The sequence below is a fragment of the Chrysemys picta genome, chromosome 16 (assembly GCF_011386835.1).
Source record: "Chrysemys picta bellii isolate R12L10 chromosome 16, ASM1138683v2, whole genome shotgun sequence".
In the NCBI taxonomy this organism is placed as follows: domain Eukaryota; kingdom Metazoa; phylum Chordata; order Testudines; family Emydidae; genus Chrysemys; species Chrysemys picta.
The window spans coordinates 31,389,200-31,415,603 of NC_088806.1; the positions used below are offsets into that span (position 1 = coordinate 31,389,200).

A 26,404-nucleotide genomic window follows, 5' to 3' on the forward strand; every position below is an offset into this window, starting at 1 on the left:
TAACTCAGAACAGACCCTTGAATCCCAGCTCCCTGTCCCCTCTTCTAACCCCCTTGGCTGCCACTTGTAGGAACTTCACCGAGTTATCGAAACTCGTGTCACTCTGCGAGGCCATTGGGTGCTTTCCAGTGTGTTGGAAATGTGGAGTAGGTGGTCAAAGCAGAGATTAGTCAATAGCTTGGAGCATGAAAGGGAAACTCAGCAGCCCCTCCCCAGCCTGTGACCCGGTGTCCCCTCCTGAGCAGACCCAAGGCCCCTCTCCAGGACAGATTGGTTTGTGGAGGGTTAGTACAGAGCTGGGCATAGGCACAGCCATGCTGCCCTCATTTATTATCACCCCCGGTAGGCGGTGGGACAGGGCTGGAGGTGTCTGCAAATGGAGAAGGGATCCAGCCCAGCACATGGCGAACCGATGAAGACGACTATGGGATATGCAGAGGGCTAGGGCTGAGGAGGAGCAAAGTCTATCTTGTCTGCTGCCCACAAAGGGCTGGGCAGATTAACCCGCCAGGGGAGTCCAAGGTCCTCTCCTCTTTCCTTAGTTTGACACATCAGCTCCCTGTAGCAGGACGCCAAGCCCATGTCCGGGGAGGTCTGGCTCGTCCTGGGCAGACAGATGGGAGGTGTAACATGTGGAACCGGAGGACTCCCAGAGGCAGTATGTGAACAGCTGCAGATACTGGGTATGTCTGCAGTGCATGGCGCTTGCAAACGGCCCAGGCACATCCAAAGCGTACGTGCCTGCGATGCGGCCGAAGGGACGAGCCATGTCTGGAACACACGTGCTTGCCCTGCCGCTGAACGGCCCCAGGCCCCCAGGACTGCAGGTGCCTGCTGTGCTGCTGAATGCACAGGACGGATCTGGAAAGACTGCACCTGCTGCTCCGCAGAACCTAATGGGCACCTCTGAATCTCAGGCCTCCCATGTGACAGCTGTGTCTGAAACACGTACGCTGGGAACGCTGCTGAAGCTACCTGACCCCTCTGGCTCTGAGCACACCTTGCTGTGCTGCTGAATGCAGGGTGCCGTCTCCAGCACAGCTCTCTTCAGTTCATGGGGAAGCCAGTGTGTCTGAGTGGGGGAGGGGGCTAGGAGCAGCCCTCGATATTTCCTGCCAAACAAGCTCCAGCCCTGCACCACTGGGCTGAGGTGTGAAACCAGCACTCTCAGAATGAGTGTGCTTCACAGCTGCCATTTCTCCTCAAGTCCATTTCATTTTCTTCTAAACGGCACAGCCTCCCCCAGGCCTCTCAACCCACGGCCTGGCTGGACATCGCCGGCCATGCTCTGCTCTCCGAGGGCTTCCCCCTTCTGCATTTCTCTTCCTAAGGCTTTTTGTTTGAAGGGTTTTGCCTGAAACAGAAAGTAGCAGCGCGCGTGGAGTGCAGGACTCTCTAGTCAACACTGATCAGATCTGACTCAGGGGGCAGCTGTGAATTGACAGGGGACTAGCAGCTTCCCCCTCTCCAGTCCCAGGAGAAAGCAGGGTCTAGCAGGGCTGTTGGAGCAGGTGGAATTGTGCACCTCATCCTTTGCCCTCCTGCTGCCTCTGCCCACAAATCCTCTGTACGCAGCCTGGTCCCTAGCACACTGAGTGCCACTGGTCTAGAGCTGGGGTAGCAGTGTTTATTTTCCCATTCATTTAGTTTCTTATGGGCTTGGGACCTTGCCCTGCATTTCTCACCTCCTGGGTCCCTGCAAAAGCCCTGACGTTCCTGTAGGATTTCCAGGCTCACTTTGCAGGAGCTAGAGATTCACATCTGGGCTGGGCGAGGAGCTGAATTTAAGGGGCTCATCTGCAGGGTGCCAGCAGGGGCATACCCAGGAAAATGGGGAGATTCAGAAGAGAAATTTCCTGCCTTCGAGATCTCATCTATTCAGTTCTGGAATCGCCTCCTGAGGACAGCAGTGGAAGCCTCGTTGCTTAAGACATTTACAAGTACCCAGCGGACCCAATCTGCTGCTCTAGGGATGGGCCTGGTTAGCTCTTCTCCTTTGTGGATTTCTGCAAGCCAGTGACCTGAGCTCAGCCCAGTAATTGGCTGAGTTTGCCCATCACGGGAGTGCCCAGGGGCTGACATCTGCTCAGTTTCTCTGGGCCTTTTCTGTCTTGTTCTGTTTATTTACAAATATGAGGCACAGGTGGGAAATTCTCCTCCTCCCTGAGTTCTTCTTGAGTTTCTGAATCAGAAACTACCTCTGTCACATGAGGACTGCTGCACTGCTCATCACCCGCAGGAAAAACCCTCCAGCCAGGGGCTTGGTTTGGATTCATTTTGCAATAGCAGAACAAAGCATTCAAATAAACTCAGTGACCTTATAAAGCTTGAAGTACAAAGCAAGTGCCACATGTCCAACTCAGTCCTAGCATGCAGGGCATGAATGAGGCACTGTGGCATGGCCAGACCCACACCCCAACTCAGGCATGTGCAAGAAACCCCTGTTCAGTGCCTTAGCTCTATATGCTCGGAGGATCTGAGAGAGACCACTTTGACCTCAGGCTGTAAGATGCCACCCAACACTTTACCCTGAAATCCGAAGAGCCCAGTGGCCCCTGCCAAAATGCCAAGATGTCTTCAGAAAATCCCCAAAGCCTGCGGTTTAGAACAGGACATTTAAACACAACCAAGAGTTTAGGAAGAGCTATCACACCTCCTGCTTCAGGGCATGATCTGACCTCTGACAACTGGGGGTCAGAAAGATTCTTTCTCTGGGGGTGGCTGATCTCATAACTTCAGGGTTTCTTGCATCTTCCTCTGAAGCAGCTGGTGCCGGCCACTGTCAGGGATGGGACACTGGACGAGATGTCCCATAGTCTGATCCAATCTGGCCATTCCCACACCCTTATGTAAAATCATTGTTAAGAGTCACTGCATGCACTAGACAATGCTGGTCTGTCTGCATGGGACCGAATTTCTCCCGGTGGCAGGGTGGATTGATTTAAATTATGATTTAATCACCAAGTGGAAAGCTGCAATTTAAATAATTGATTTTAAATCGACTTTTCCATTTGTACTTCAGTTATTTTCTAAAGCAAGGTGCATTCTCATTTGTTGATATAACCTTTAAAATATGTAGATTTACTACTAAATAGAGCCTTTACACCAAATTTGGTACATCTTTTTGCTACCTAGGAGTAGCCCTATAACTATATTTCAGCACAGTACATAGCTTAATACTTTCAGTTTCTTATTACTTACTTGTACATTTGACTATGTTAGAAACTGGTGGCGGAGATATTGCTTATTTACTTGATCATATAACTGTTTGCTCATGACTTGTGTCAAGCTGCTTTAGGATGGTAATTGGAATTTAATTAAACACACATCAGGATATCAAATTATTTTATTAAACAAAACAAGCTCTTAGTACAGTACATGACTGACTGTGCCATATTTATAAAAGCTTGATCTCAAAAGTTGGATGTTTTCCCGTTAATTCTTTCTTTATATAGAAAAGCAGCCTTTAACTCAAAGTTTTGAGACTCATGGATTCAGCACATTTAATTTTTATTTAAATGTTTTAAGAGATTATAATAAATTGAAGCCTAAACATATCTTGTATTAAATTCAGATTTCACTTTAAACTGGTTTATTTTTAAAAAGAAAGAGATTATAATTTAAATAACAAAATAAAAACATTTTTTTAAACATTGATTTTTCTCCACCCTGCCCACAGGCCATGAGATGTGCTTTTCCATTCTATTGTAATAGCAAAGGGACAGTTGTCCAAGGGGTGGATAGACCATTTGGTGCTATTTTCTTTTTTCTCTAACTAGCAGTTTTTCATAGAAAAGTCCCTGGCATGATTCGTTTCAGTCCACTTGGAGGAAATACCCAATGGCTGTTGACAAATGAGCCGCAGAGGAGTGGGCGGAAACGAGAGACATGTGGAAAGAGCAAAGAGCTGTGGTGTTACGCTGACGCCCCCTCAAACGTCATACTGAGCTCAGCCACCCAGAGGAAAAACAAGGGTGCTAGTGAAACTCACAGAGTTCACTGCTTTCTGCTCTCCCAGCTAGGCACCTGCGGACAATGCGGGTCCCAGGATGGCAGCAGGTTTCGCAGCACTGACAGTGGGGGTGGTGGTGTCCCTCTGCCTGCAGATATATGGTAAGCCATCTTCATCCCTTAATCAGCAGCCAGTGACTTCACTACTTCTTAACTACTAATCCTGGGCTCCTGCTCCCTTCCCTCCTCAGCGCTGTGATTCACAGCCCGGGGGTCGGGTTCGGAGCTTGGTTAGGTGGGCTGGGGGCCGGAGGAAGTGGGTGGAACCTCTTGGATTTTTAATATTTCATTCATATTTATTTGTATCCTTGCTTTCACATAAGATTTCTCTGGGTGACACTGGCAGGGCGACAGGAGGGAAGGGGTGTAGATAGCTTGTCCCTCCCTCTCTCCTCTGGTTGAAGTACACATCTTCAGCGCCTGAAATCCCCATTTGTCCCTGTACATCGTCTGGCTCCATTCGGGGAATGCTAATCTGGACCCCAGCTCCCTGTGAACATGGCCCCTTGTCGCTGCAATGACCCCCTGTGAAGTCAGTGTCACCACTGCTCTGCTCTGCTCACTAGTGCTCGCACACCATGGCTTTGGGAGCAGGTGGTGGTGGGTTCATATTGTTATTGTAACTGCTGCAAAGGAGGTAAACAGGAAAGCAGTGACTGCCGTTAGCTGATAATATTTTGACATTGGACCAGGAAATGTTATAGCTCAGAAGACACAATGTGTTTGGAGTCCAGGGGTCTTTCCCCTCCACTTAGCAGCAGGATGGCTGGATGCAAGCTGAGAACTAAGTCGTTGAAGTTTTCAGTTACCCAAGGTCCCAGAGGCAGTCTGTGACAGAATAGGAAATTGAACCCAGGTGTCCTGAATCTCATCCTAACCACTGGACCAGTCTTCCTGTCTAAAGGGTAGAGTCATTCTCAGATGTCAAGTATCAGAGGGGTAGCTGTGTTAGTCTGAATCTGTAAAAAGCAACAGGGAGTCCTGTGGCACCTTTGAGACTAACAGAAGTATTGGGAGCATAAGCTTTCGTGGGTAAGAACCTCACTTCTTCAGATGCAAGTTGTTCTTACCCACGAAAGCTTATGCTCCCAATATTTCTGTTAGTCTTAAAGGTGCCACAGGACCCTCTTTTGCTATTCTCAGATGTGTTCCTTCTCTGAGTGGTCTTACTTGCTATTGTATTCGTGCTTGTATTGGCTACACCAGGGGTCGGCAACCTTTCAGAAGTGGGGTGCCGAGTCTTCATTTATTCACTCTAATGTAAGGTTTCGCATGCCAGTCATACATTTTAATGTTTTTAGAAGGTCTCTTTCTATAAGTCTATAATATATAACTAAACTATTGTTGTAAGTAAAGTAAATAAGGTTTTTAAAATGTTTAAGAAGCTTCATTTAAAATTAAATTAAAATGCAGAGCCCCCGGACCGGTGGCCAGAACCTGGGCAGTGTGAGTGCCACTGAAAATCAGCTTGTGTGCCGCCTTTGGCATGCGTGCCATAGGTTGCCTACCCCTGGGCTACACGAAGGAAGATGTCCCTCCACAGCCCACAAATCAAATTACCCAGGGCTGCAAACTCCTTGCCCATCTCAGTTGGATTAAACCAGCAGCAACTTCAGAAAGGAACAAAGTGACAGGAAATTCTTTCAAAAAATATTCCACGGCCAGTGTTTTGTCTGGTTAGAAAATCCATTCTCCATGCCCATTCCCTAGAATGCCACTCTCACCTGGTCAAGTCTAGGAACTGGGTTTCCTCTGACTGTGATTTTTCTGAAAATATCTCTGCATTTTTTGCCTTTACCATAATCAGTCACAAGCAAGTACAGCACTTCTGTGTCATTTCAAATAACTGGCAGGTGGTTCTAAGTTCATCAAACTAGTGTCAGATAACCATTCCTCAGTCAAAGAGGGGGAAGAGGAAAACATCGAACAATTTAATTGCCAAAGAACTGTCAAAATATTAAATAAATATTCTTCACAACACTTCGTGGTCCACTAACTGATCAGGAGACTAGGACTTGTGGACCTGGTTCTGTTCCTGGCTCGGCTACTTATTTCCTGGGTGATCTTGGGCTAGTCACTTAACTTCCCTCGGCCTCAGTTTTCCTATCTGCAAAATAAGGATACTAATTAGAGCTGGTCAGGAATTTTTCAACAAAAAAGTTTTTACCACTGCATTTACCACTGAAAAATGCAGATTTGTCAAAACTGAAATTGTGGTAAAGAATTCAGTTTCAATGAATTTCCCAACTCATAAACCTGTGAACATTTGTTTATAAATTTTCAAGATGGAATCACGAGTTGGTGCTTCTCACCTCTGTTTTTTTTTTTTTTTTTTTTTTTTTGGTATTAATAAGAAAGAAAGAAAGATTTCAGCAAGTTCCTTGCTTGGAGTTTCACTCTGCGGCTTTCATGTTAAGTGTGGACAGCACCTAATGGATATTTTAAAGTCACTGCAGGTGGTATGAGGCTGAGCTGCTGGCCCTAGGCATTCAGAGTTTAACCATTAGGGTGTGACCACTGAGAGTTCAGCACTCTGCTTAAAATGTTCTTTCCCTTTCCTTCGAAATGAGCGAGCCCAGGTGCAGTGATGGAGTCAAACACACGCAGCTTCACACTGAGCCCCCCGGGGGCTCGAGGACACCATACAGGGCAGCAGGAGAGACTAGGGGGTTGTGGACCATATGGCTGGCATTGCAGTCATGACTCAGTTCATGGGCTACTTATGTGGGGCTCTGAAGCTCAGGAAGGTTCTACTGGGGTGGAAGGTGGAGCAGCAGAAGACAGAACGTGATAGAAAGATGGAGAGAGGGAGAAAGCAGAGCAGCTGATGCAGAGATGATGTCGCTGCTCCCGGGGAGGTGAGATTTATGGACTATGACCCAATCCTTTGCAGAAGCTCCCAGGGGGAGCAGAGTTCATCCCTGTTGTTGTTTGTGGAGAGGGTCTGTGTCTTCTTCATGATACGTGCAGAGGAGACACTCGGAGAAGGATGCTCTGGGCCCTGCTAGAGGATGAGTAGAGTTAAAGGGTTGTTGCTTCCAATGCTGGGTTTCCGAGACAGACTGGAACTTTCCCCACATTCCTGTCCACAGGGACATCTCCCCAGGCCCAGCTCTGGAGTGTGTGCTGAGGTGAACACATCACTGCAAGAAGACCACACCCCACAATGCACCTGGGCCCCTTGGCTCCTCCCCAGGACTGGCCTGTTGCAAACTCTCCCTTTTGATTCCTTCCTGCAGGTGAGAGTCTGTCCCAACCAGGCAAAGTGCAATTTGTTGCTGACATCATAAACCACATACTGCACTGGACGCCCGGAGTGAACCACTCCAGCGACACGTTGTATGAAGTGGAATATAAGCTGTAAGTACCCAGGACCATAGGGAGATGAAATCTCCTCTAAAACCCAAGTCACAAGGCATATTTCACTTTTGCTTTACACTTGCTCTGATATTTAACGTGCAAATCAGTTCATAGAAATCTTGAGTTAACTTTCCAGCAGCCCTAATGCTTCCCACACCCAGAAAGTATTGAATTAAGGAGTGACATTCTCCCTACAGATATGGTAAGTCCGGGCCCTGGATGGCTGTCCCAGACTGCACTGGGATCTCTGGGCACTCCTGCAATCTGACCTACCAGACAATGGACCCTTCTCAACGCTACTATGCAAGAGTTAGGGCAGTATCTGGAAACCACACCTCTGGCTGGACCAGGACGAACGCTTTTTCCCTAAAAGAAGGTACCTGGGGTTTTTCTATCATTTTCTCTTCTGGACCCTAAAATCCATAGCCACGAAAGTGCATCCTGTAAACCTGATTTAGCTGTTAGCAAATAGCTTTCACGTGCTTGGTGTCAGAGCTATAGTTCTGCTTAGCTGGGGAGCTTACCCCTGACCCCTCAGGTGCCTAGTCACTAAGTGCTAGTAATGACAGCTGCATTCATAAAGCACTCGCAGCCCGTGCTCCGGCCAAGGTGCTCAAGAGAGTCCGTGGCAGAGTCAGGGTGGCAGAGTTCATTCTGACAAACTGGTTTGGTTTAGTTTGAACAAACCTCATGTGACAGATGTTAGTCACGTCACTAATGCCCTACTGCCAGGGGTGAGATGCTAGGATGATGAGGGTGGGCTAAGAACTTGAATCGAATCGAATCGGAGAGCAGAACTTGAAATGCATGTGGGCCGAGTGCTCTTTGACACTGGGCTCCTGTGATTACTCTAAGAACAAACCTCTGTGAGCGGCACAAAAGAGAAACAATTCTCACGGATTCTGCATTATGTTTTTCCAGCTACTCTGCGTCTATCAAATGTGAGTCTGTCTGTGACAGGTAACACCATCCACGTGAGCCTGCAGCAGCTGATCCTGAGAGTGGGGAACAAGACTGTCTCATACGAAGACATACAACAGTACGGTAGACAATACAGAACGTATGTCAGGAGGGCGTCAGACAATCTCCAGGTAAGAGCCAGCACTTGTGTCACCCAGACTCCATGGGGCTGGGGGGCAGTGTCGATGGCCTTCATACTTAGAACTGCTTGAGATGTTTTGAACAAGACATTTTTAAGTTGAAAAATTGTCATGATTTAAACTATTTTTTTTATAAACAATAAGTTGTGAGGTTTTCATCAACACTTGTACTGGAATAGATCCCAAATCCATCACTGGGATATTTTGTTGAGTCGGTTTTCAGTCAATGAAAAAATGAGAATGAGCATTTCAATTAAAAATATAAAGAATTTCACAAAAACCAAAACATTTACTGACCATGAACTGTAAAATGAAACAACTTTGAAAGGGCAACAGTTTTCAAGAGAAACATTTTAAATTTTTGACCTGCTCTAATATGGACAGACAGAGCGCAACACAGGCCAAGGAGTTCTGTGTTCAGACCTGAAGCCAATCCAGGGATCAGGTGCAAATAATTGCAATAGCACCTAATGGCCCCGCACTAGAGCAAGGCCCCATTGCACAGACCCAGAGTAAGAGACAATCTCAATAGATGGTTATCCCCATTTTACAGATGGGGCACTGAGACCCAGGGAGATGAGAGTCTTGCCTAAAGTCACCAAGGAGGTCAGTGATAGCACTGGCAATGGAACCCCGGAGTCCTGAGCTGCTGCCCCAGGTCCCAGCCCACAAGGCCACACTTGCGCCCTCAACTATCTGCACTGTTGGAAAAGTGGGAATCTCATGAGATCAGCTGCTCACGGGAACGTCTGGCTATTCCCAAAACATGCCCAAGCCAGCCCGAAAGCGGGCCCAGTTCAGACCCAGAACCACAGGGGCCAAATCAGGTGAAGGAACCACCTCCAAATGCCCAAGAAACTCCAGGTTCTGGTCTGCAGCCCCAGCCCGGGCCACTCTGTGCTGGTCACCAGTGCCCAGCCTGCCAAAGGTGACAGTCCTTCTGGTGACTCTTTCAGCAGGTGCAGGTGGAGACCAGAGAAGAGTTTGACATCCCCATGCTCCTGTGGGGTGAGCAGTACTGCGTCCGTGTAGAGCCACGTGTCCTCTCCAGGCCAGTCTCCTCCATCGGGACCGAGGAGAAGTGTGTCACGATCCCCGCGAAGGACGGTAAATGGACATGCTGGGTCTATTGGTCTGAGCTCCACCCATCACTCGGGCAGAGCCGCTGCCGGATATTTCCCTGCCCGCTCCTCAGCTGCCATGCGGACCCTTAGGGACCACGTGCTGCTGACATACGGTTCGGCAGCTCTTGGGCGGCTCTAACTCACGCCTGGGGCTGGGGCTGGGTCCAGGGCAGACCAGCTCTCGGAATCAGAAAGCTGTAGCCATAGCCTGATGCCTCCCATTCCCCAGATCCTCCTGTGCTCCACGTGGAGCTTAGACACAAGGGAGACTCTGCCCCAGACAGTGCCCCCAAGGTGGTACTGAGCCTCCCCACTCGAGGGACCCCGCCATGACACAGCAGAGCCACGTGGCCAGCTCTGGAGTCCTCACGACATTCCCAGAGCCATGTGGCTGAGATGACTCCCGCGTCCTGCGAGGTCAGGGGCATCCAACCTCTGGGGCCTGCTGCGGCCTGTGCATAGCATATGACAATAGCCACTGCACACAGGGACAGGCAGAGAGGGAGGAGGGACTGGAGGAATTTGTGTGGGAGGGAAGACGAGATTGTGGTGATGAGTCCCTGGAGAATAAAGCTACTGGGGAGCCCCAAAATCCTATAGCCAGGCCATATACACACCCAGAGATCCTCCCTGTCACACGTACGCAGCTCCCCCGCAAGATATTCCCCCTCACACACACACTAGCCACACACTGATATGTTTTAAGGACATAAGCCTGTGAAATGTTACAAAGCCCTGATGGCACATTGGAGGGTAGGAGGGAGGCTCATCCACTGAGCAGAGGACCCGGAGATGCTCTTCCTGGCTCTGCCACTGATTCACCAAGTGCCTTTGAGTGAGTCACTACCCCACTCTGTGCCTCAGTTTCCCCACCTGTAAAAAGGGGGGTATTCCCCTACTTCACAGGAGGGTTGTTTGTGAAGTCCAGGGGGCTCCTCAGATCAAAGGCTCTAGAGCTGGGCACACCTCGCTTGTCAGAGCCTCGGCGCGGTTCACGTCCCTGATCTCTGCAGGGTGCCATGTGTGCCTATTGCCGGACATGCAATAGCAGTGTGACTCAAGAGCCTGTGCCACATGGCGCGCTAACTCCAGTCTGCTATTCCTTTCCAGAGAGCACGGGGATTATATCAGTCAGCGTCGGCATCGTTCTCCTGGTTTTCTCAGCCACTCTTCTCCTGGGCACTCTTCTACTCTGTGCATATATAAAGCAACCCATGAGGACACCAGCCATACTGGTAAGCCAACCGGGCGCTAATGGCCACATGAGCATTGCTTTGACTCCCGGTGTGCCAGGTCCCTCTGGCGTAGTGTTGCTAAGTGCAGTGGGCAGGCAGCTCCCTGCCACACACAGCATTGCTGGTCTGTGTGAGCACAGAGCTTTTCGGTGCCCAGTCTACGGGAGCCGTGTTCTCCAGGAGGCAGGGTGCTGACCCAGGACTCAAAGCCCCCGGGTCTAGTTTCAGCTCTTGCCACCAGTCCACACTGCTCATGTTTTCCAAACTGCCTCTGTTTTCCTGCCCACTTTGCGGCACCCTGGGCCTGATGCTCAGACATGCAGAGCCTGGGTGGCTCCAGAGGGCGTCCGTGGGAGCTCGGCTTGCTCAGCCACTGCTGCAATGGGTCCAGCAGCCGAGCGCTGCCCCCGTGGCAAGTGCTGGTGTGGGTGTAGATGTGGGGAGTGAGCCAAGCAACAAACAGAAACAAGTAGGGGATGAGGGAACAAAGCCAGATAACCCATCTTCCTGCTTCTTTCCGCCCCACCCAGAAATCTCTCCTAAAACCCTCCGGGTCAGAGCATGAGCACTTCCCCTTCGGGTCCAAGGACGTGGTTGTGTGCTTGGACGAGGAGTCAATCCAGCAACTCTCCGTGTGCCAAAGGGACACCGTGCAGCACCACAGCACAGACAGCGGTTCCAGCCCGGCACAACAGCCACCAGACAAGGGTTGCACGTTCCTGACCTCTCCGGATGACCACGAACACCTGCTGGAGCTGGAAGACCTAGCAGAGGGGGACAGCAGCTGCACCAGCACTGACAGCGGCATTTGCCTACAAGACTCTTCCTCTGGCCTGAGCCAGTTCTCGGGCTCAGAGAGCCAGGACTACCAAAGACAGCTGCCAGGGAGTGACGACAGTGGCATAAGCCTGGCAAGACATTCCCTGTGCCTGACGCTCTCCTCCAGCGGCAGGGACTACACCTCTGTGGATGAGGAGCAGGACCAGCGTGAAAGAGAGCGTGACTGTTCCCCTCTGGCCAGTGGACTCAGCCAGGAGGCTGTGGAGTTTCGTGGGTACCTGAAGCAGCCGAAGGGTACAGTAGAGAGGCAGCAGGACAGAGCTGAGGGACAGCTGCCCACACAAAGCCCTGGTGGGACAGACAACACGCTGGAGATGGGCTGCTCTGAGCCTGCCTTAGCCAAAGGCTATTTGAAGCAGGCATCCCCAGGGCTCGCCGACGGCAATGCAGACACGGTGCTCGCTAGGGAATCAGGCTCCCAGGGTTTTACAAGCAGGCTGGAGTGCAACAGCTCAAGTCTGCTGAACTACGGGGCACTGGGCATTTCTGTGCCTTCGAAATCCCTCCCCGAATTCCCCAAGGCGCCCTTTGCATTGGGCATCTTCAACACAGACCTGCTGGGCTCCCTGCCTCTCATCTCCAGCTTACATTCAAATGAACGACTCTGCCTGGAAATCGACTCTCTCAGCCTGCTGGGGTCTGAATGCAAGGACAGTCGCCTATAGGCCAGGCCGGGCGAGTCTGCTCTTGGACTGGAGCGACGGGTCACAAGGGAGCTGCGAGCATAGCAGGGTTTCTTTGTCTGATTTGTTCTTAACTACCTCATGTAGCGGTTTTCCCTGTGGGAGCAGCTACTGTGATAAGCTATTACCAACACCATGAAAGTTGTGCTGATGGGAGAGACATCAGAACGGCTGAGCTGAGGCAGCTGCTGCCTACCCCCCCCCCCCCACCCCATGCACAGGTGCAGCCTCCATCAAACAGAGCCATTGGCCAGGGTTTTCAGGGCAGAGCTTCGCACTCTTTCTCCCACCCATCCCCACTCATACAGAGAACGTGTCTCTCCCCTGCAGGAAATATATGAAGTGTCTGTGGGGAGAAAAGGATAGAGGCAGTAAGTTGTATTACAATCGTGCAGCATTTCTGCTGTGGACATTAGTCCTGAGGCCCAGAGATATCCTTTTCCTCTCCTTTCTCATGCAAGGGCTGTTAACTGCAGCAAGATCCTGACATATTTATGAGCATTGTGTGCTGACTACTGGAAATGTTTTGCCTCTTTTGTACACAGAAATGTTATTTAATTTTTAAATATATAAAAGACAAATGATGTTATTTATTTCAGTGTATCTACCTGTGTGTGAGTATTAAAGCCACAGTTGGGTTTTCCCTTCTTGGGAGCAGGGAACTGCAACATTGTGCAGTTACTGTGCACACGAGAAAGAGAATTTTTAGATCAGAACTGAAGGACCAGGAGCAAGACAGTCAGCTTTTCTCCTGCGGTTCCACATAAGCTGGCAGCAGTGGAATGCAGTTTTTCCAAGCGAATCCTGTAAATTTGGATCATTCGGTGACAAATCACCAGCAAAAGGAAATGCACCAATTGTTGTGTTTATACCTGTGCAAACTGGGCAACTGGGACGGTTCTCAGGGCATCCAGCACTGAGCGTCATCTTGTGTTACACCCCTTCCTCCTGCAAAAGAGACACTTGCTGATGCTTAACTGGGTGTCAGCTCCCTGACAACTCCAGTCTGTTAGCCCCCAAACCATCTCCCTTGGGCCTATGCAGGCCCTTCCTTTGCCTTGCAAGTTAACAATACATGCACCTAAGTCCCCTTGAAGCATTCCCCTGTAGTGTCCAGACCCTTGTGTGGTGAACGCTCACAGTAATACCAGGTTTGCTGTCTCCAAGGGAGCAGTGTACACAGCTTGTACAACTCAACTCTGGATCAGCTCCTATATAACACCACAGCCCTGAGATCCATTTATAGTGAAAACACTCATCAGATTAAAACTGTAGCGCCAGTGATTAAGGATAATGGAAACAGGATGGTTACGTATAAAACAAAACCATGACATACTTTCTAAAGACTAAACTTAGCAGCTAACCTTCTGTCTAAGGTCATTCATCTCACCCCGTTTTAGCCAAGCCTGACTGAGATCCTGATTTCATGACTATACATGCACTGTCCATTTGCCTCCTCAGATGCCAGACAAAAGGGGGTCTTTCTGCCTTCCCGTTTTATTCCTCAAAGTTCATTGTCTGCCCTCAGAGACAGGGCAACTGCCTGTGGTTCATTCTCCAGTGTCTTGCCTCCCTCTTGATTGCCCAGCCGCCAGGAGACATCCCATGTAAATAGGGCTTCCATTATAAAGCTCAATTTCCATTCCGACAGAGCTACGCCTCCTACCTCCTGGCTGGAAGAAACCTGTTTTTCTCTTGGTTGGTGACAGCCTTTGAAAGGTATTTTCAGCATCTATACACAACTCCTTAAATAGCATCCCTCCACACATCTCGCGCTGACGATGCACATCAGTATGACATACGTTTTCTATTAGAGCCCTCACATGACATCATCGATGGACTCAGCCCACGAAAGAGGTGTGCTAGGTGGAGGGTGTTTGTCAGGCCTGGTAGTAGTTGCTGTTAACCAACAGTGAACCCTTTGACCGTTGGCAGGGAGAAATTCTTAAGGTCACAGCAACCCCTCTCCCCTCTGAATGGGAGTAATTTTACTTTCATGTCACACAGATTTAAGTGATGACACAAGGTACAAAGCAATGGCACATCCCGCCCCATTTCCGCTTTTTCTTCTTACATTAGAAATGGAAACACAACAAAATGTCAAAGGGTTTTGTTGTGGGTTACATTAAACTCCTACCAGGGCATTTCAGGAATTCTCCTAGAGTCACCCAAATTTCAAAGAAACTTCACTGTGGGTTTTTTCAGTAAAAGCGGTTACCTAAAGACAAGCTGATGAGTAGGACTTTGGAGTAATACCATGAATCAATTCTATTAGCAGAGTCCTTCTCGGAACAACAGGAAGTTTCCCCTTGTTACGTTCAAGTTTAATTTCTTTTTAAAACTGTGCAGTATTTGGCAGAGGGCTGGATGAAATGGTTTCTTTCAGTGACCGAGTCGAAGTTCCTCTAATAAAAGGAGGAACTGACCCAACTCAAAGTCCAGAGGAAATTCCACCAGTGTTGCACATTTTTCCATGTTATCAAACAGCTAGAGCAGGGGTAGGCAACCGATGGCACGCGTGCCAAAGGTGGCACACAAGCTAGGGTTACCATACGTCCGGTTTTTCCCGGACATGTCCGACTTTTTGGTAATCAAACCCCCGTCCGGGGGGAATTGCCAAAAAGCCGAACATGTCTGGGAAAATACCGGCCAGGCACTTCCCCTCCCGCGGCTGCTCTGTTCCTCCCCTGACTCTTTGTCTCTGTTTAAGAGCCAAGCTGCCCGAGCCAGCGCTACTGGCTTCGGGCAGCCCCCTTGCCTCCGGACCCCAGCCGCCGGCCGGGCACTTCCCCTCCCGGGCTCCAGCTGCTCTGCTCCGGCGGCGCAGGGTCCGGAGGCATGGGGGCTGCCCGAAGCCGGTAGCACTCGGGCAGCTCGGCTCTTAAACAGAGCCAAAGATTCAGGGGAGGAGCACAGCAGCCGGAGCCCGGGAGGGGAAGTGCCCGGCCAGGGGCGCAGGGTCCGGAGGCAAGGGGGCTGCCCGAAGCCCGAGCGCTACCGGCTTCACGGTTTGCCGGGCAACCTCCTGACTCTGCCCCTCCTGGGCTCCAGCTGCGCTGGGGAAGCGCCGGCCGGGGGCGCAGGGTCTGGGGGCTGCCTGGCAAACCGTGAAGCCGGTAGCGCTCGGGCAGCCCTTTTCACGTGGCTGGGAGGGAGGAGGGGAAGTTAGGGCAGGGACTTTGGGGAAGGGGTGGGGAAGGGGCGGAGTTGGGGTGGGGCTGAGGTGGGAAAGGGGCGGGGCCAGGGCCCCGTGGAGTGTCCTCTTTTTTTATTTTTTAAATATGGTAACCCTAATACAAGCTGATTTTCAGTGGCACTCACACTGCCCGGGTCTTGGCCACCGGTACGGGGGAGGGCTCTGCATTTTAATTTAATTTTAAATGAAGCTTCTTAAACATTTTAAAAACCTTATTTACTTTACATACAACAATAGTTTAGTTATATATTATAGACTTATAGAAAGAGACCTTCTAAAAATGTTAAAATGTATGACTGGCACGCAGAACCTTAAATCAGAGTGAATAAATGAAGACTCGGCACATCCCTTCTGAAAGGTTGTCGACCCCTGATCTGGCCTATAAGGGCTGAACACACTCCCTCTGGCTGGCTCCTGGCCCAGTACCAGTTTCTCACGTGCAGGAAATGAGCAAAAAAGCCACAGAACCCAGCCCCCAGGTGCTGCAACCAGTCTGTAGCTCTCCAGTCACCTCTCTTGCACTTCTCTAGTCCTACTGCGCTCACGAGTATTTACACAGCGCCCCACCCCCAGGAAGGGGCCATGGGAGAAGACAGCTTCTTCCCCAACGTGACTTTTACCCGTTCTGTTTCCTGTTGATGTCCCAGCTCAATGCAGCTGCAGGTCTCCTGCACTCTCAGACTTAGCACCCTTCTCTTGTGGTTGTAGCTCTGCTCCCCTGCAAACCCTGCCATGGAGCTAGTCTGTTTTGATTCTGTTCTCACTCCTTCCGCTGAACTAGACCATTGCTTTTTCTTTGTGTTTTTCTTTCTGACAAAACATTTTCCCATGCACTGTTCAAGAATCCCTTCCCTTCTGCCCTGCTCAGCCTGCACGCAATCCCCCTGGGGCACCTACCTGCCTATCAAAACCAAACTGCTACAGGGCACTTTCCTAGGGGGTTATTTCTGTGTTCATGGGACAGCCGAGTGTATTCATTTGTAGCAAGTTAAAGGTGGTCACTCTTGATGATGATGATATTTATCGGCAGGTTCGCATTGCACTGCAGAAGAGGAGGTGTTACAAAAACTCTGCTTATGGCATGTGTCTATACGAACCCCCTGCAGCCCAAAGGAAGCAGAGAATACACAAGTGCACAGAGCAATGAAAGCTGGTTCTGCTGCTCCCTCCCTCAATGCGGGAGACACTGTCATTGCTTGCAGATTGTCTCCAGCTCTCGTTCGTGAGCCTCCTCCCTGCAAAGTCTGTAGCGAGCTGAACGCCTCTGCAAGAGAGCACAAACACTCTGCAGCTGGGGAGGCAAGGGCGCGACCCACGATTTGACATTGCTGCTTGCAACGTAGCTGACAATCACAGATAACCTATCCTAATGCCCATACATTTCCATAGAAGTCACTGCACAGAAAGCACGTTCGCCCACAGTGGGGTGAAGCACGCCAAACCCACTGCCATGACAAGAAGTGTTCAGGTAGACAGAACAATGCTGTTTCAGTTTGGGTCTTTAATGAATGGCACATCCCCCTAAGGTAGGTCAGTGTTCTTCACTCAGGCACGATGAGGGGAAATGCCGTTCCTGAGGTGATGGAGGGAGCCAATGCCCAGTGCAGGGGTAACTTGGGAGTTCCTGCCTCCTCGTCCTTTGCTCCAGTGTCTAGGCCATGCCTCTCCTCCCTAGACTGGAGTTTAGCCAGGACACTAGCTTGCCCATCCCTCTTTTTTCAATGCTGTTTTGTTGATTTCCTATTTTGCCAGCATGTGGGGTATTAAGGGACATTCACGTCCTGAACCAGGCAACCAGAAAATGATGAACAAGCATTTTGGGCTTTTCTGAAGTATTTGCTTTCGTTATTCATGTTGTACGGCCAAATTTCCATGTTTGTTAATTTGCTTCACTAAAGAGGGAAGTTTGTTGCAGTCTCATTTTGTACAAGGCATTTTCCCCGCCTGTACAAAAATAACTATCAATTTCTGTGGCCCATCAACACATTCTGTAAACTTCTGCTTGTGAGTTTTCTACGTTCCCTGTTTATTTTGTACCATACAAAGAGTTCAGCACAGGGCCCTGCCGCCCTTCTTCACATGCAAGGAGTTAATTGCCTTTGCCCCGGTGTATTTTACGTGAGTGATTAGTGGTGGAAAGCTCCCAACTCCAGCTCCAAAATGTGAAAATACAGCTCCCCGTTCCCTATAAAATAACACCACGTGCCTGTCTCTAGCACTGCTCCGGAGAGGATCTCAAAGCACTCTACAGACAGCAAGGAGCTAGGCCTGGCCATACTGCCGGGGTCATTGTTGCCATCTCCTGAAGGTTGCACAGCAGGATTCCTGACGCCCAACCCCCTGCAGTAGGCTCCATTGCGACCCTGCAGGAAACACATCCACAGCAGAGAACAGTGGGAACAGAATCGTTCTCCTTCCAGCGGTTCCCAAGCTGCATGGCTGGAAGTGCAGTGTGGGGTTCAGTGCTGAGGAATCTCCCCAGACTCCAGCCCGGGTGCAGACAAGGGAAGCCGAGGTGTGCACTGGTGTCTCAAGCGGGAGGAAACTGAGCCGGTGCACATGCAGCTCGGCTAGTCTACACTTGTAGCTTGCACTGGGTGCAGCTGCATCAGTGGCTGAAATCAGGGCTCGCTCCCAATACAGACATGGCCCATGTTTCCCTCCCCACCCCAGGAAGCCGGGCACAATAGAAGAAACTGAGGACGATGTAGCCGATGGAGAAGTTATTTGAAAAACAAAAATTGCAACACTTTCATTTCAGTAGAAATGGAGCATTTGCTTTTTGGGCTCCTTTTCAAAGAAACCGAGAGCCCAGGAATTCCCCCAGCTTTTGTGACCACTCGAAACTAGGAAGAACCCCACACCAAAGCCGAGCACTGTGGAAAATGTGGGGGAGTCAGAGATTGTGACGGTTCCTGCTTGCACAAAGAAATTGCCCATCTTCTTTTGGGCCGGGGCAGACCAGGTTTGACCCGTGGTCCCAGTGCCTTGTTCCCTGGGCTAGGGTTACCATATTTAAAAAATAAAAAAAGAGGACACTCCACCGGGCCCTGACCCCGCCCCTTTCCCACCCCCAGCCCCGCCCAGCCCCGCCCCTTCCCCAAAGTCCCACCCCTAACTCCCCCTCCTCCCTCCCAGCCACGCGAAAAGGGCTGCCCGAGCGCTACCGGCTTCATGGTTTGCCGGGCAGCCCCCAGACCCTGCGCCCCTGGCCAGTGCTTCCCCAGCACAGCTGGAGCCCGGGAGGGGAAGCGCCCAGCCGGGGGCGCAGGGTCTGGAGGCTGCCCGACAAACCGTGAAGCCGGTAGCGCCTGGGCTTCGGGCAGCCCCCATGCCTCCGGACCCTGCGCCGCCGGAGCAGAGCAGCTGGAGCCCGGGAGGGGAAGTGCCCGGCCGGTATTTTCCCGGACATGTTCAGCTTTTTGGCAATTCCCCCCGGATGGGGGTTTGATTACCAAAAAGTCGGACATGTCCGGGAAAAAACGGACGTATGGTAACCCTACCCTGGGCCAGGAGAAGTGGAGAAAGCTGGACCCCTTGGAAGGAGGGAATGAGACTTGCTTAGTCAATCCCGTGCCACTGGAGTCACCAGGACTGTCCCCGTGGGAGCAGGTCCACAAGACTCCAGTCTAGTCCTCCTGGCCTGACATTTGGGCGCTCAGGCAATAGGGACCGGGGGGTGAACAGAGCAGGGTAGGATCCCCGTCACTGGGCAAATGGCAATGCAATCCTGAAAAGAAAGGGTCTGGGAACAAAACTGTTCAGGGGCATGCTTGATTTCACACCCAAAGAACATCCTGCCACCGGCACCTCTGTGTGGGGCAGCCCTGCCTGCAGCCAGCACGTTGGCCGGGTGTACCTGCCCCGCAGGCTCATTAAGAGAAGCTACTTTGGGTCACAGAGCAGTTGTATCGGGACCTGGTCATGGAGAAGGGAGAGCACAGCATGGAGCCAATATTAGAATCACAGAACTGGAAGGGACCTTGAGAGGTCGTCTAGTCCAGTCGCCTGCAGTCATGGCAGGACTAAGTATTATCTAGATCATCCCTGACAGGTGTTTGTCCAACCTGCTCTGAAAAACCTCCAATGATGGAGATTCCACCACCTCCCTAGGCAATTTATTCCAGTGCTAACCACCCTGACTGTTAGGAAGTTTTTCCTGATGTCCAACCTAAACCTCCCTTGCTGTGATTTAAGCCCATTGCTTCTTGTCCTATCCTCAAAAGTTAACAATTTTTCTCCCTCCTCCTTGTAACAACCTTTTATGTACTTGAAAACTGTCATTATGTCCCCCTCTCAGTCTTCTCCAGACTAAACATGCCCAATTTTTTCAATCTTCCCTCATAGATCATGTTTTCTAGACCTTTAATCATTTTTGTTGCTCTTCGCTGGGCTTTCTCCAATTTGTCCACATCCTTCCTGAAATGTGGCGCCCAGAACTGGACACAATACTCCAGTTGAGGCCTAATCAGTGCGGAGTAGAGCGGAAGAATTACTTCCTGCGTCTTGCTTACAACACTCCTGCTAATACATCTCAGAATGATGTTTGCTTTTTTTGCAACAGTGTTACACTGTTGACTCATGTTTAGCTTGTGATCCACTATGACCCCCCAGATCCCTTTCCGCAGTACTCCTTCCTAGGCAGTCATTTCCCATTTTGTATGTGTGCAACTGATTGTTCCTTTCTAAGTGGAGTACTTTGCATTTGCCTTATTGAATTTCATCCTGTGTACTTCAGACCATTTCTCCAGTTTGTCTAGATCATTTTGAATTATAATCCTGATCCTCCAAAGCACTTGCAACCCCTCCCAGCTTGGTAGCGTCCACAAACTTTATAAGTGTACTCTCTATGCCATTATCTAAATCACTTATGAAAATATTGAACAGAACTGGACCCAGAACTGATCCCTGCGGGACCCCACTCGTTATGCCCTTCCAGCTTGACTGTGACCCACTGATAACAACTTTGGGAACGGTTTTCCGGCCAGTTCCCAATGCATTACTTCTCTGTAGATGTGGACCAGCCCCTGCTCCTGGGGCCAGGGGAGGTGCGGCTCCCACAGCTCTGGTCCAGCGGAGGAGGGGGACGTGCTCAGCTGTTACTCTGTGGGCAGCAGTTCGGTGTTGGAGAGGAAGTCACTTGCCTCAGATACCAAGTTGAGGCCACGGGCAGGCCTGTGAATGGGGGAATTGAAACAGGAGACTGGGGAAGACCCAGGATTTCCCAACACCCAAAAGGCCTCAGTCACGGCGAGGGTTTTTCTGAGGGGAAATCTCAATCCCCTGGACAGGCCTGGGAAAGCTGGGACAAGAGACGGCACTAGATAGACTGGTGGCTGCCTGGCTCCCGGGGAGCAGCCTCCCCTTCTCCAAGCACTAGGCAGCAAGGCCAGTGGGAAAGGCTAGTGGGCCTGCAGACCAGCCAATAGCTGCCTGTCCTTGTGTCCTGCTCCCACCCAGGGACAGCGACACACCAGGGCAGCAAGGGCAGCAGGGCTGAATGTGGACCAACCCATCCGCTTTTCATCCCCTCCGGAGGCTCTCTCTGGGAGGATCAGCTGTGCACCTCTGAGCTGGGTGTCACGCGGAGGAGTTGGCGAGGGGCCATTTAGCGCCAGCCATCACGGTGCTGTTACCTCGGGCTCTCCCAGTCCGTCTGTTGGGCCCACCTGTCATTTCTCAGGTGATCCTGAGACGGCAGGCTCCTCCGGGCAGGGACCGTCTCTGCCCTGCGTGTACAGCACCTCGCAGGGCCCTGGCCCCCAGCATGGGGCCCTGCGTGCTACCGGGATACTAATAATGACCAGTGAGAAGTGGGCCAAGGAGATTTTTCCACTGGGAAATGGAGGGAGCTTCCCGAAAGCCACCCGCCCACCAGGCTGTAACGACTCTCAGCCGCTGAAGGGCGTGGGCCTAGCACAGGGAGGACAGGGATGCTTTCTCTTCTCAGCCTGGTGATCGAAAGCAGGCTGCTGTCTGAGCACCAGTGCCAGGGACGGGGCCAGAGCCTGGTGAGATGCTGAAGTCCAGTCTGTTACTTGCACCGCATTGCTGCTCTGATTCCTTCTTAGCCGCACACACAAGCTAAGGTGGCCGCGTCCCAGCCCAGTGAGGATGGACAGAGAGACAGTGCATGTAATGGATAGCAGTATCCCAAGCAGCAAAGACAGGGAAACGGATATTGCTCACACAACCGAATGCAACCACCTCTGCAGAGCCAGTGGCCTGTCACGAAAGAGGGGAAGAGTTAGGTTACCAATATACGTGCATTTCTGGCAGGCAGCAATGCCCTGGAGTTGCGAGTGCTGAACTGGGGTGAAATGGACAGGCTATCTGGGTACAGAGAGGCAGGTATGTCCAGTCGCAGAGGACAAGCCTGTTTCCCAGCCATGTACCTGACACCTGTCCTCATGTGCATTCGCTGGGTGTTTTCAGCAGTAGTGGGACTGATGAAAGAGGGAGCTCCAGCTGCTTCCTCCTCCGGCCCAGTGGCTGAGGGCCCACAGATCACAAGGCCTGTCCTGGGCAGCCATTTAAGGGGACAATGTGTTGAGGGTGGGCTGTAATATTTCATGAAAAAGCAAGAGCCAGCTACGGAGCTGCCCTCTCCCGCCCTGACTCACCTGGCCTGGGCCAGAGAGCACGGCCCCTCATAAGAACATAAGAACGGCCGGACCGGGTCAGACCAAAGGTCCATCTAGCCCAGTATCCTGTCTACCGACAGTAGCCAATGCCAGGTGCCCAAGAGGGAGTGAACCTAACAGGTAATGATCAAGTGATCTCTCTCCTGCCATCCATCTCCACCCTCTGACAGACAGAGGCTAGGGACACCATTCCTTACCTGTCCTGGCTAATAGCCATTAATGGACTTAACCTCCATGAATTTATCCAGTTCTCTTTTAAACCCTGTTATAGTCCTAGTCTTCACAACCTCCTCAGGCAAGGAGTTCCACAGGTTGACTGTGCGCTGCATGAAGAACTTCCTTTTATTTGTTTTAAACCTGCTGCCCATTAATTTCATTTGGTGGCCCCTAGTTCTTATATTATGGGAACAAGTAAATAACTTTTCCTTATTCACTTTCTCCACATCACTCATGATTTTATAGACCTCTATCATACCCCCCTTTAGTCTCCTCTTTTCCAAGCTGAAAAGTCCTAGCCTCTTTAATCTCTCCTCATATGGGACCCCTTCCAAACCCTTAATCATTTTAGTTGCCCTTCTCTGAACCTTTTCTAATGCCAGTGTAGCTTTTTTGAGATGGGGAGACCACATCTGTACACAGTATTCAAGATGTGGGTGTACCATGGATTTATATAAGGGCAATAAGATATTCTCTGTCTTATTCTCTATCACTTTTTTAATGATTCCTAACATCCCGTTTGCTTTTTTGACTGCCGCTGCACACTGCGCGGACGTCTTCAGAGAACTATCCACAATGACTCCAAGATCGCTTTCCTGAATAGTTGTAGCTAAATCAGCCCCCATCATATTGTATGTATAGTTGGGGTTATTTTTTCCAATGTGCATTACTTTACATTTATCCACATTAAATTTCATTTGCCATTTTGTTGCCCAATCACTTAGTTTTGTGAGTTCTTTTTGAAGTTCTTCACAGTCTGCTTTGGTCTTAACTATCCTTAGTAATTTTGTATCGTCTGCAAACTTTGCCACCTCACTGTTTACCCCTTTCTCCAGATCATTTATGATGCCTGTGATCAGAGGAGAAGGCAGGAGGGGAAAGCAGACTGCAATGAAAAGAGCGGCAGGGGAAAGGGGATTGCCCCGCCCAAGGTTCACGAGTGGCACACGCCTCCCCAGTTTCAAAGTGACTTTTTTATATCGCAGCTGAATTCTTAGGACTGAGATTCTTAGGAGGGTCTGAGATAAAGACGCCCATGGCTAATGATCAGCCGCCCCCGCTCCCTGCCCTGGAGGAAATGAACCGGTGCAGCGTCTCACCTCGCAGCATCAGTATCTCTGGCTTCGCAGCATCACATGTTCCTGTCATGGAACCGCATGTAGCCACTTCCCATGTCGCTCATGGAGCCGCTGACTGTGAACGGTGGGGCCAGCTCCACTTCCACAGACTTCAGGCTGCTAAAGGGAGCCAGAGAGAGGCAGATGCCTGATGGAGCCGCTCCAGGACATTAATACACACACACGATTTATTTGTACAGGGGCTGCATTGACAAGTCCTGAGAAGGCCAAGTGCTGCAGATAGTTATCATGGATGGAGCACACTAGAGCCTCCTCTGTTACATGCAGAAATGCCCCAACAGGCCCCAGCATCCCAACCCTGGCATCTCCAGCTCAAGCTGAGGGGCCCCGTGTCACCCAGAGAACTGCAGCCCAGATGCTGCAGATGTGCTAGTCCAGAGGCAGAGACCAGACCCACCTACAGTTTGGGATTTGGGTCTGAAGCGGAGTCAGCACTGGGCTTGGCTCTGGCAGCTGAAATCTGGCAAGCTCTTGGCATGGGACTGCAGCCCCAAGTGCAGCTCCCACCTGTCAGCACACGGCACTGAGGCTGGGCTCCTGCCTGACAAGCAGGCACGAGGGGTATTTAGCAGAGTAACGGGCCCTGCACTTCCTTTCCCTTCCCACTCCTGGGACACGCAAAGTAAAGGCAAGAGGAGCAAGAGACCAGAACCACCTCCACATCTAGCTCTTCCACAGGGAGCACCGAGAGGAGAGACAGATGCACTGGCCACTCCTCCCCCCAGACCATAACCAGGCGCTCTGACTCTGCCTAGTGAGAGTGGTGATGGTGAGCTGTCCTCCTCTGTCTGGCTTAGCAGATAACACTGGGGAAAACTGCTGAACTACCCCCTCCCGCCCCAGGAGAGACCTCAGGCAATGCACCGCACATGCCTGCCAAAGGGCATGAAATATACTCACCGGATGTGATACAGGTTGAAAACAAAATTAGGGCCTGGGCAGGAAAAAAGGGAGAGAGGAGAGGAGACCGTTAGGGGAAGGAGAAGCGCTGCAGCCTGCAGACAACACAATGCACCCGTAGCCACGGCATGAAGTAGCTACACAGCAGCAGTAAGTGAGAAATGCCCGTCCTGGCCTGCACTGTCCTGACTTGCCTGCTTTGTGCGTCTCGCTGGATATCAGCGCGGGCGAACGGTGTCCACAGACCCGGACAAGGGAGGTGGTGTGATGTGTGCTCAGACAGTGACCCCTCCCCTCCAGAACCCTGCTTGCCCCAGGCCCAGTTCTAACCACCCTGCAGACCCCATTGCCCTTCAGCCCAGGGCGGTCCATGCTGCTGGACAGGCTGAGCCATGGGAGCTCTGGCTTGGCCCCTGGGTTTCTGGCTTCATCCACAGCAGCTCCTTGGGGACGACCTGCCCAACCAAGGCTGGGGCCACTAGGCTGCTAACTGCGGCGAGGGGCCATCTGTTCCTCACTCTCCCCCTCGGTGCAGCTAAAGGGACAATACGGTCAGTGGGTGGCACAGTCCGTGCGTTTGTGGACACAATGGGTCAGCCCCGCAGCCATGCACCACCGCACGCTCGGAGCAAAGCACGAGTTAACAGAGCAACCGCTGCTCTCAACGCGGGTGTAAGTTAGTGCCGAGGGCAGGAACCTTTAGCTCCCCGTTTACCTGCAAAAATGCCTCTCTGGATAATGGCGTGTGTAACCGCGCCATTGGTGCAAATGTCAGTGCCGATTTACACCAGCTGAGGATCTGGCCCTGCTTTCTGTCTCAGCCGGACAGTGCCCCAAACATGCAATTCGGCACCCTGCTAAGGAGCCCAGAGGGTCCCTCGCTCCCGCCAGCTTGCTCTAGGATGGTCCCAGCCTCTAACTGCCAGCTGTCCTGCCAGCCAGGACCAGGAGCTCATGCCAGCTGAGTGGCACGGGAGGGGGGTCCATGCTGATTCACCACGGTCAGCCCCTCTGGCTGTCCACAGCACCGGGCTGGCTTGCCTGTGTCTGAAAACAAGCCATGCTGTTGTCCTGGATCCTTGCTAGCTGGTGAAATTATGCGTGGAGGCTCTCTGTGGGGATAGATAAAGTCCAGGGGTTTCTCTGCTCTGAAACCTTTCAGGTACATATAACCCTGGCCCTTTTCTCTGGTTCGGGCCAGGCAGGTATGCTATTGACAGGCATTGCTCCAGCATACAGCACTGGGACATGCCTTAACAGACTGAAAACGGTTTCCAGCTCTGAGAGCTCGGCTGCTTTCAAGGCAGGCTGGCAGGGTGCCCAGGGCCCTGGCTGGGAGCTCACGAGCGCTGCATGAATGGGGAGACAGCGGACTATAGGACTTCAGCTCCTCCCTTTGTGTGCTGGTCTGAGCCACCGGGAAAAGTCACAGAGCTTCCCAAAGTGGAATGCACCCAGCGCTCCTCGGGGACAGCGGCATTGGTCTCTCCTGACTCACTCTTGACTCGACCCTGGGATCACACAGCGAATCGGCCCCTCAGGAGCTAGGGTTCCACTCAGGGAGTCTTTGGGATTCAAGATCTGAAAAGCCAGGCTCCCGTCTGCTCTGCATGGGCACTAGAGATCCAGCTTTGCAAGACAGCTGGGAGCCCTGGGGTCTGTCCAAAACCTCCCGCCTCCATCACATCCTGGCCGATGCTGGCTGCTGCCTCCTCCCAGGGCTGGAGCAATTCCTGCCCACGGGTTGCTTGTTGTGCACACAGGAAATGAGAGACACCGGATGCTGCGCTCCTGGCCCTAGTCTCAGTGGGACGAACACTCCCTGTCTCACTCAGCAATGCCCGGACAGCACAGGGACTCACCAGCTGTGCCACACAGCTGGCTTGGGTCTGGACTAGAGACACACGTGAAATCCTTGTGCAGGGTCCCGCGGGAGCCCCTTCTCTGACCAGGGCA

At 51.4% G+C, this 26,404-nt stretch overlaps 2 protein-coding genes across 6 annotated transcripts in view; one reads left to right on the forward strand and one right to left on the reverse strand.

The window, feature by feature from the left end:
* Positions 1–3,935: 3,935 nt before the first annotated feature.
* Positions 3,936–12,942, forward strand: IL10RA (interleukin 10 receptor subunit alpha). Its single transcript, XM_008165569.4, has 7 exons — positions 3,936–4,113; positions 7,251–7,371; positions 7,569–7,747; positions 8,293–8,462; positions 9,428–9,578; positions 10,706–10,830; positions 11,361–12,942. The coding sequence occupies exons 1-7, from the start codon at positions 4,050–4,052 to the stop codon at positions 12,333–12,335; spliced, it is 1,785 nt and encodes a 594-aa protein (XP_008163791.1). The 5' UTR covers positions 3,936–4,049; the 3' UTR covers positions 12,336–12,942.
* Positions 12,943–15,746: 2,804 nt separating this feature from the next.
* The window catches only part of SMIM35 (small integral membrane protein 35), a 43,473-nt gene continuing 32,815 nt past the window's right edge, over positions 15,747–26,404 (reverse strand). For 3 of the 5 annotated variants that reach the window (XM_065569160.1, XM_042851814.2, XM_065569163.1), the window contains exons 3-5: positions 24,449–24,482; positions 23,510–23,647; positions 20,367–21,774 (exon numbers count right to left, since the gene is read on the reverse strand). In XM_065569160.1, the coding sequence (XP_065425232.1) occupies positions 23,542–23,647; positions 24,449–24,482 (140 nt within the window). In that variant the 3' untranslated portion in view covers positions 20,367–21,774; positions 23,510–23,541. Of the gene's footprint in view, positions 16,814–20,366; positions 21,775–23,509; positions 23,648–24,448; positions 24,483–26,404 lie in introns of those variants that run through there. The other 2 variants (XM_065569161.1, XM_065569162.1) reach the window with 2 other exon arrangements.

Bases quoted from the DNA above. Each gene is read 5' to 3' on its own strand.
- IL10RA (XM_008165569.4), top strand. From the start codon at position 4,050: ATGGCAGCAGGTTTCGCAGCACTGACAGTGGGGGTGGTGGTGTCCCTC. The intron at 7,372-7,568 runs GTAAGTACCCAG...TTCTCCCTACAG, and splicing joins TATGAAGTGGAATATAAGCT to ATATGGTAAGTCCGGGCCCT. The intron at 8,463-9,427 runs GTAAGAGCCAGC...TGACTCTTTCAG, and splicing joins GGGCGTCAGACAATCTCCAG to CAGGTGCAGGTGGAGACCAG.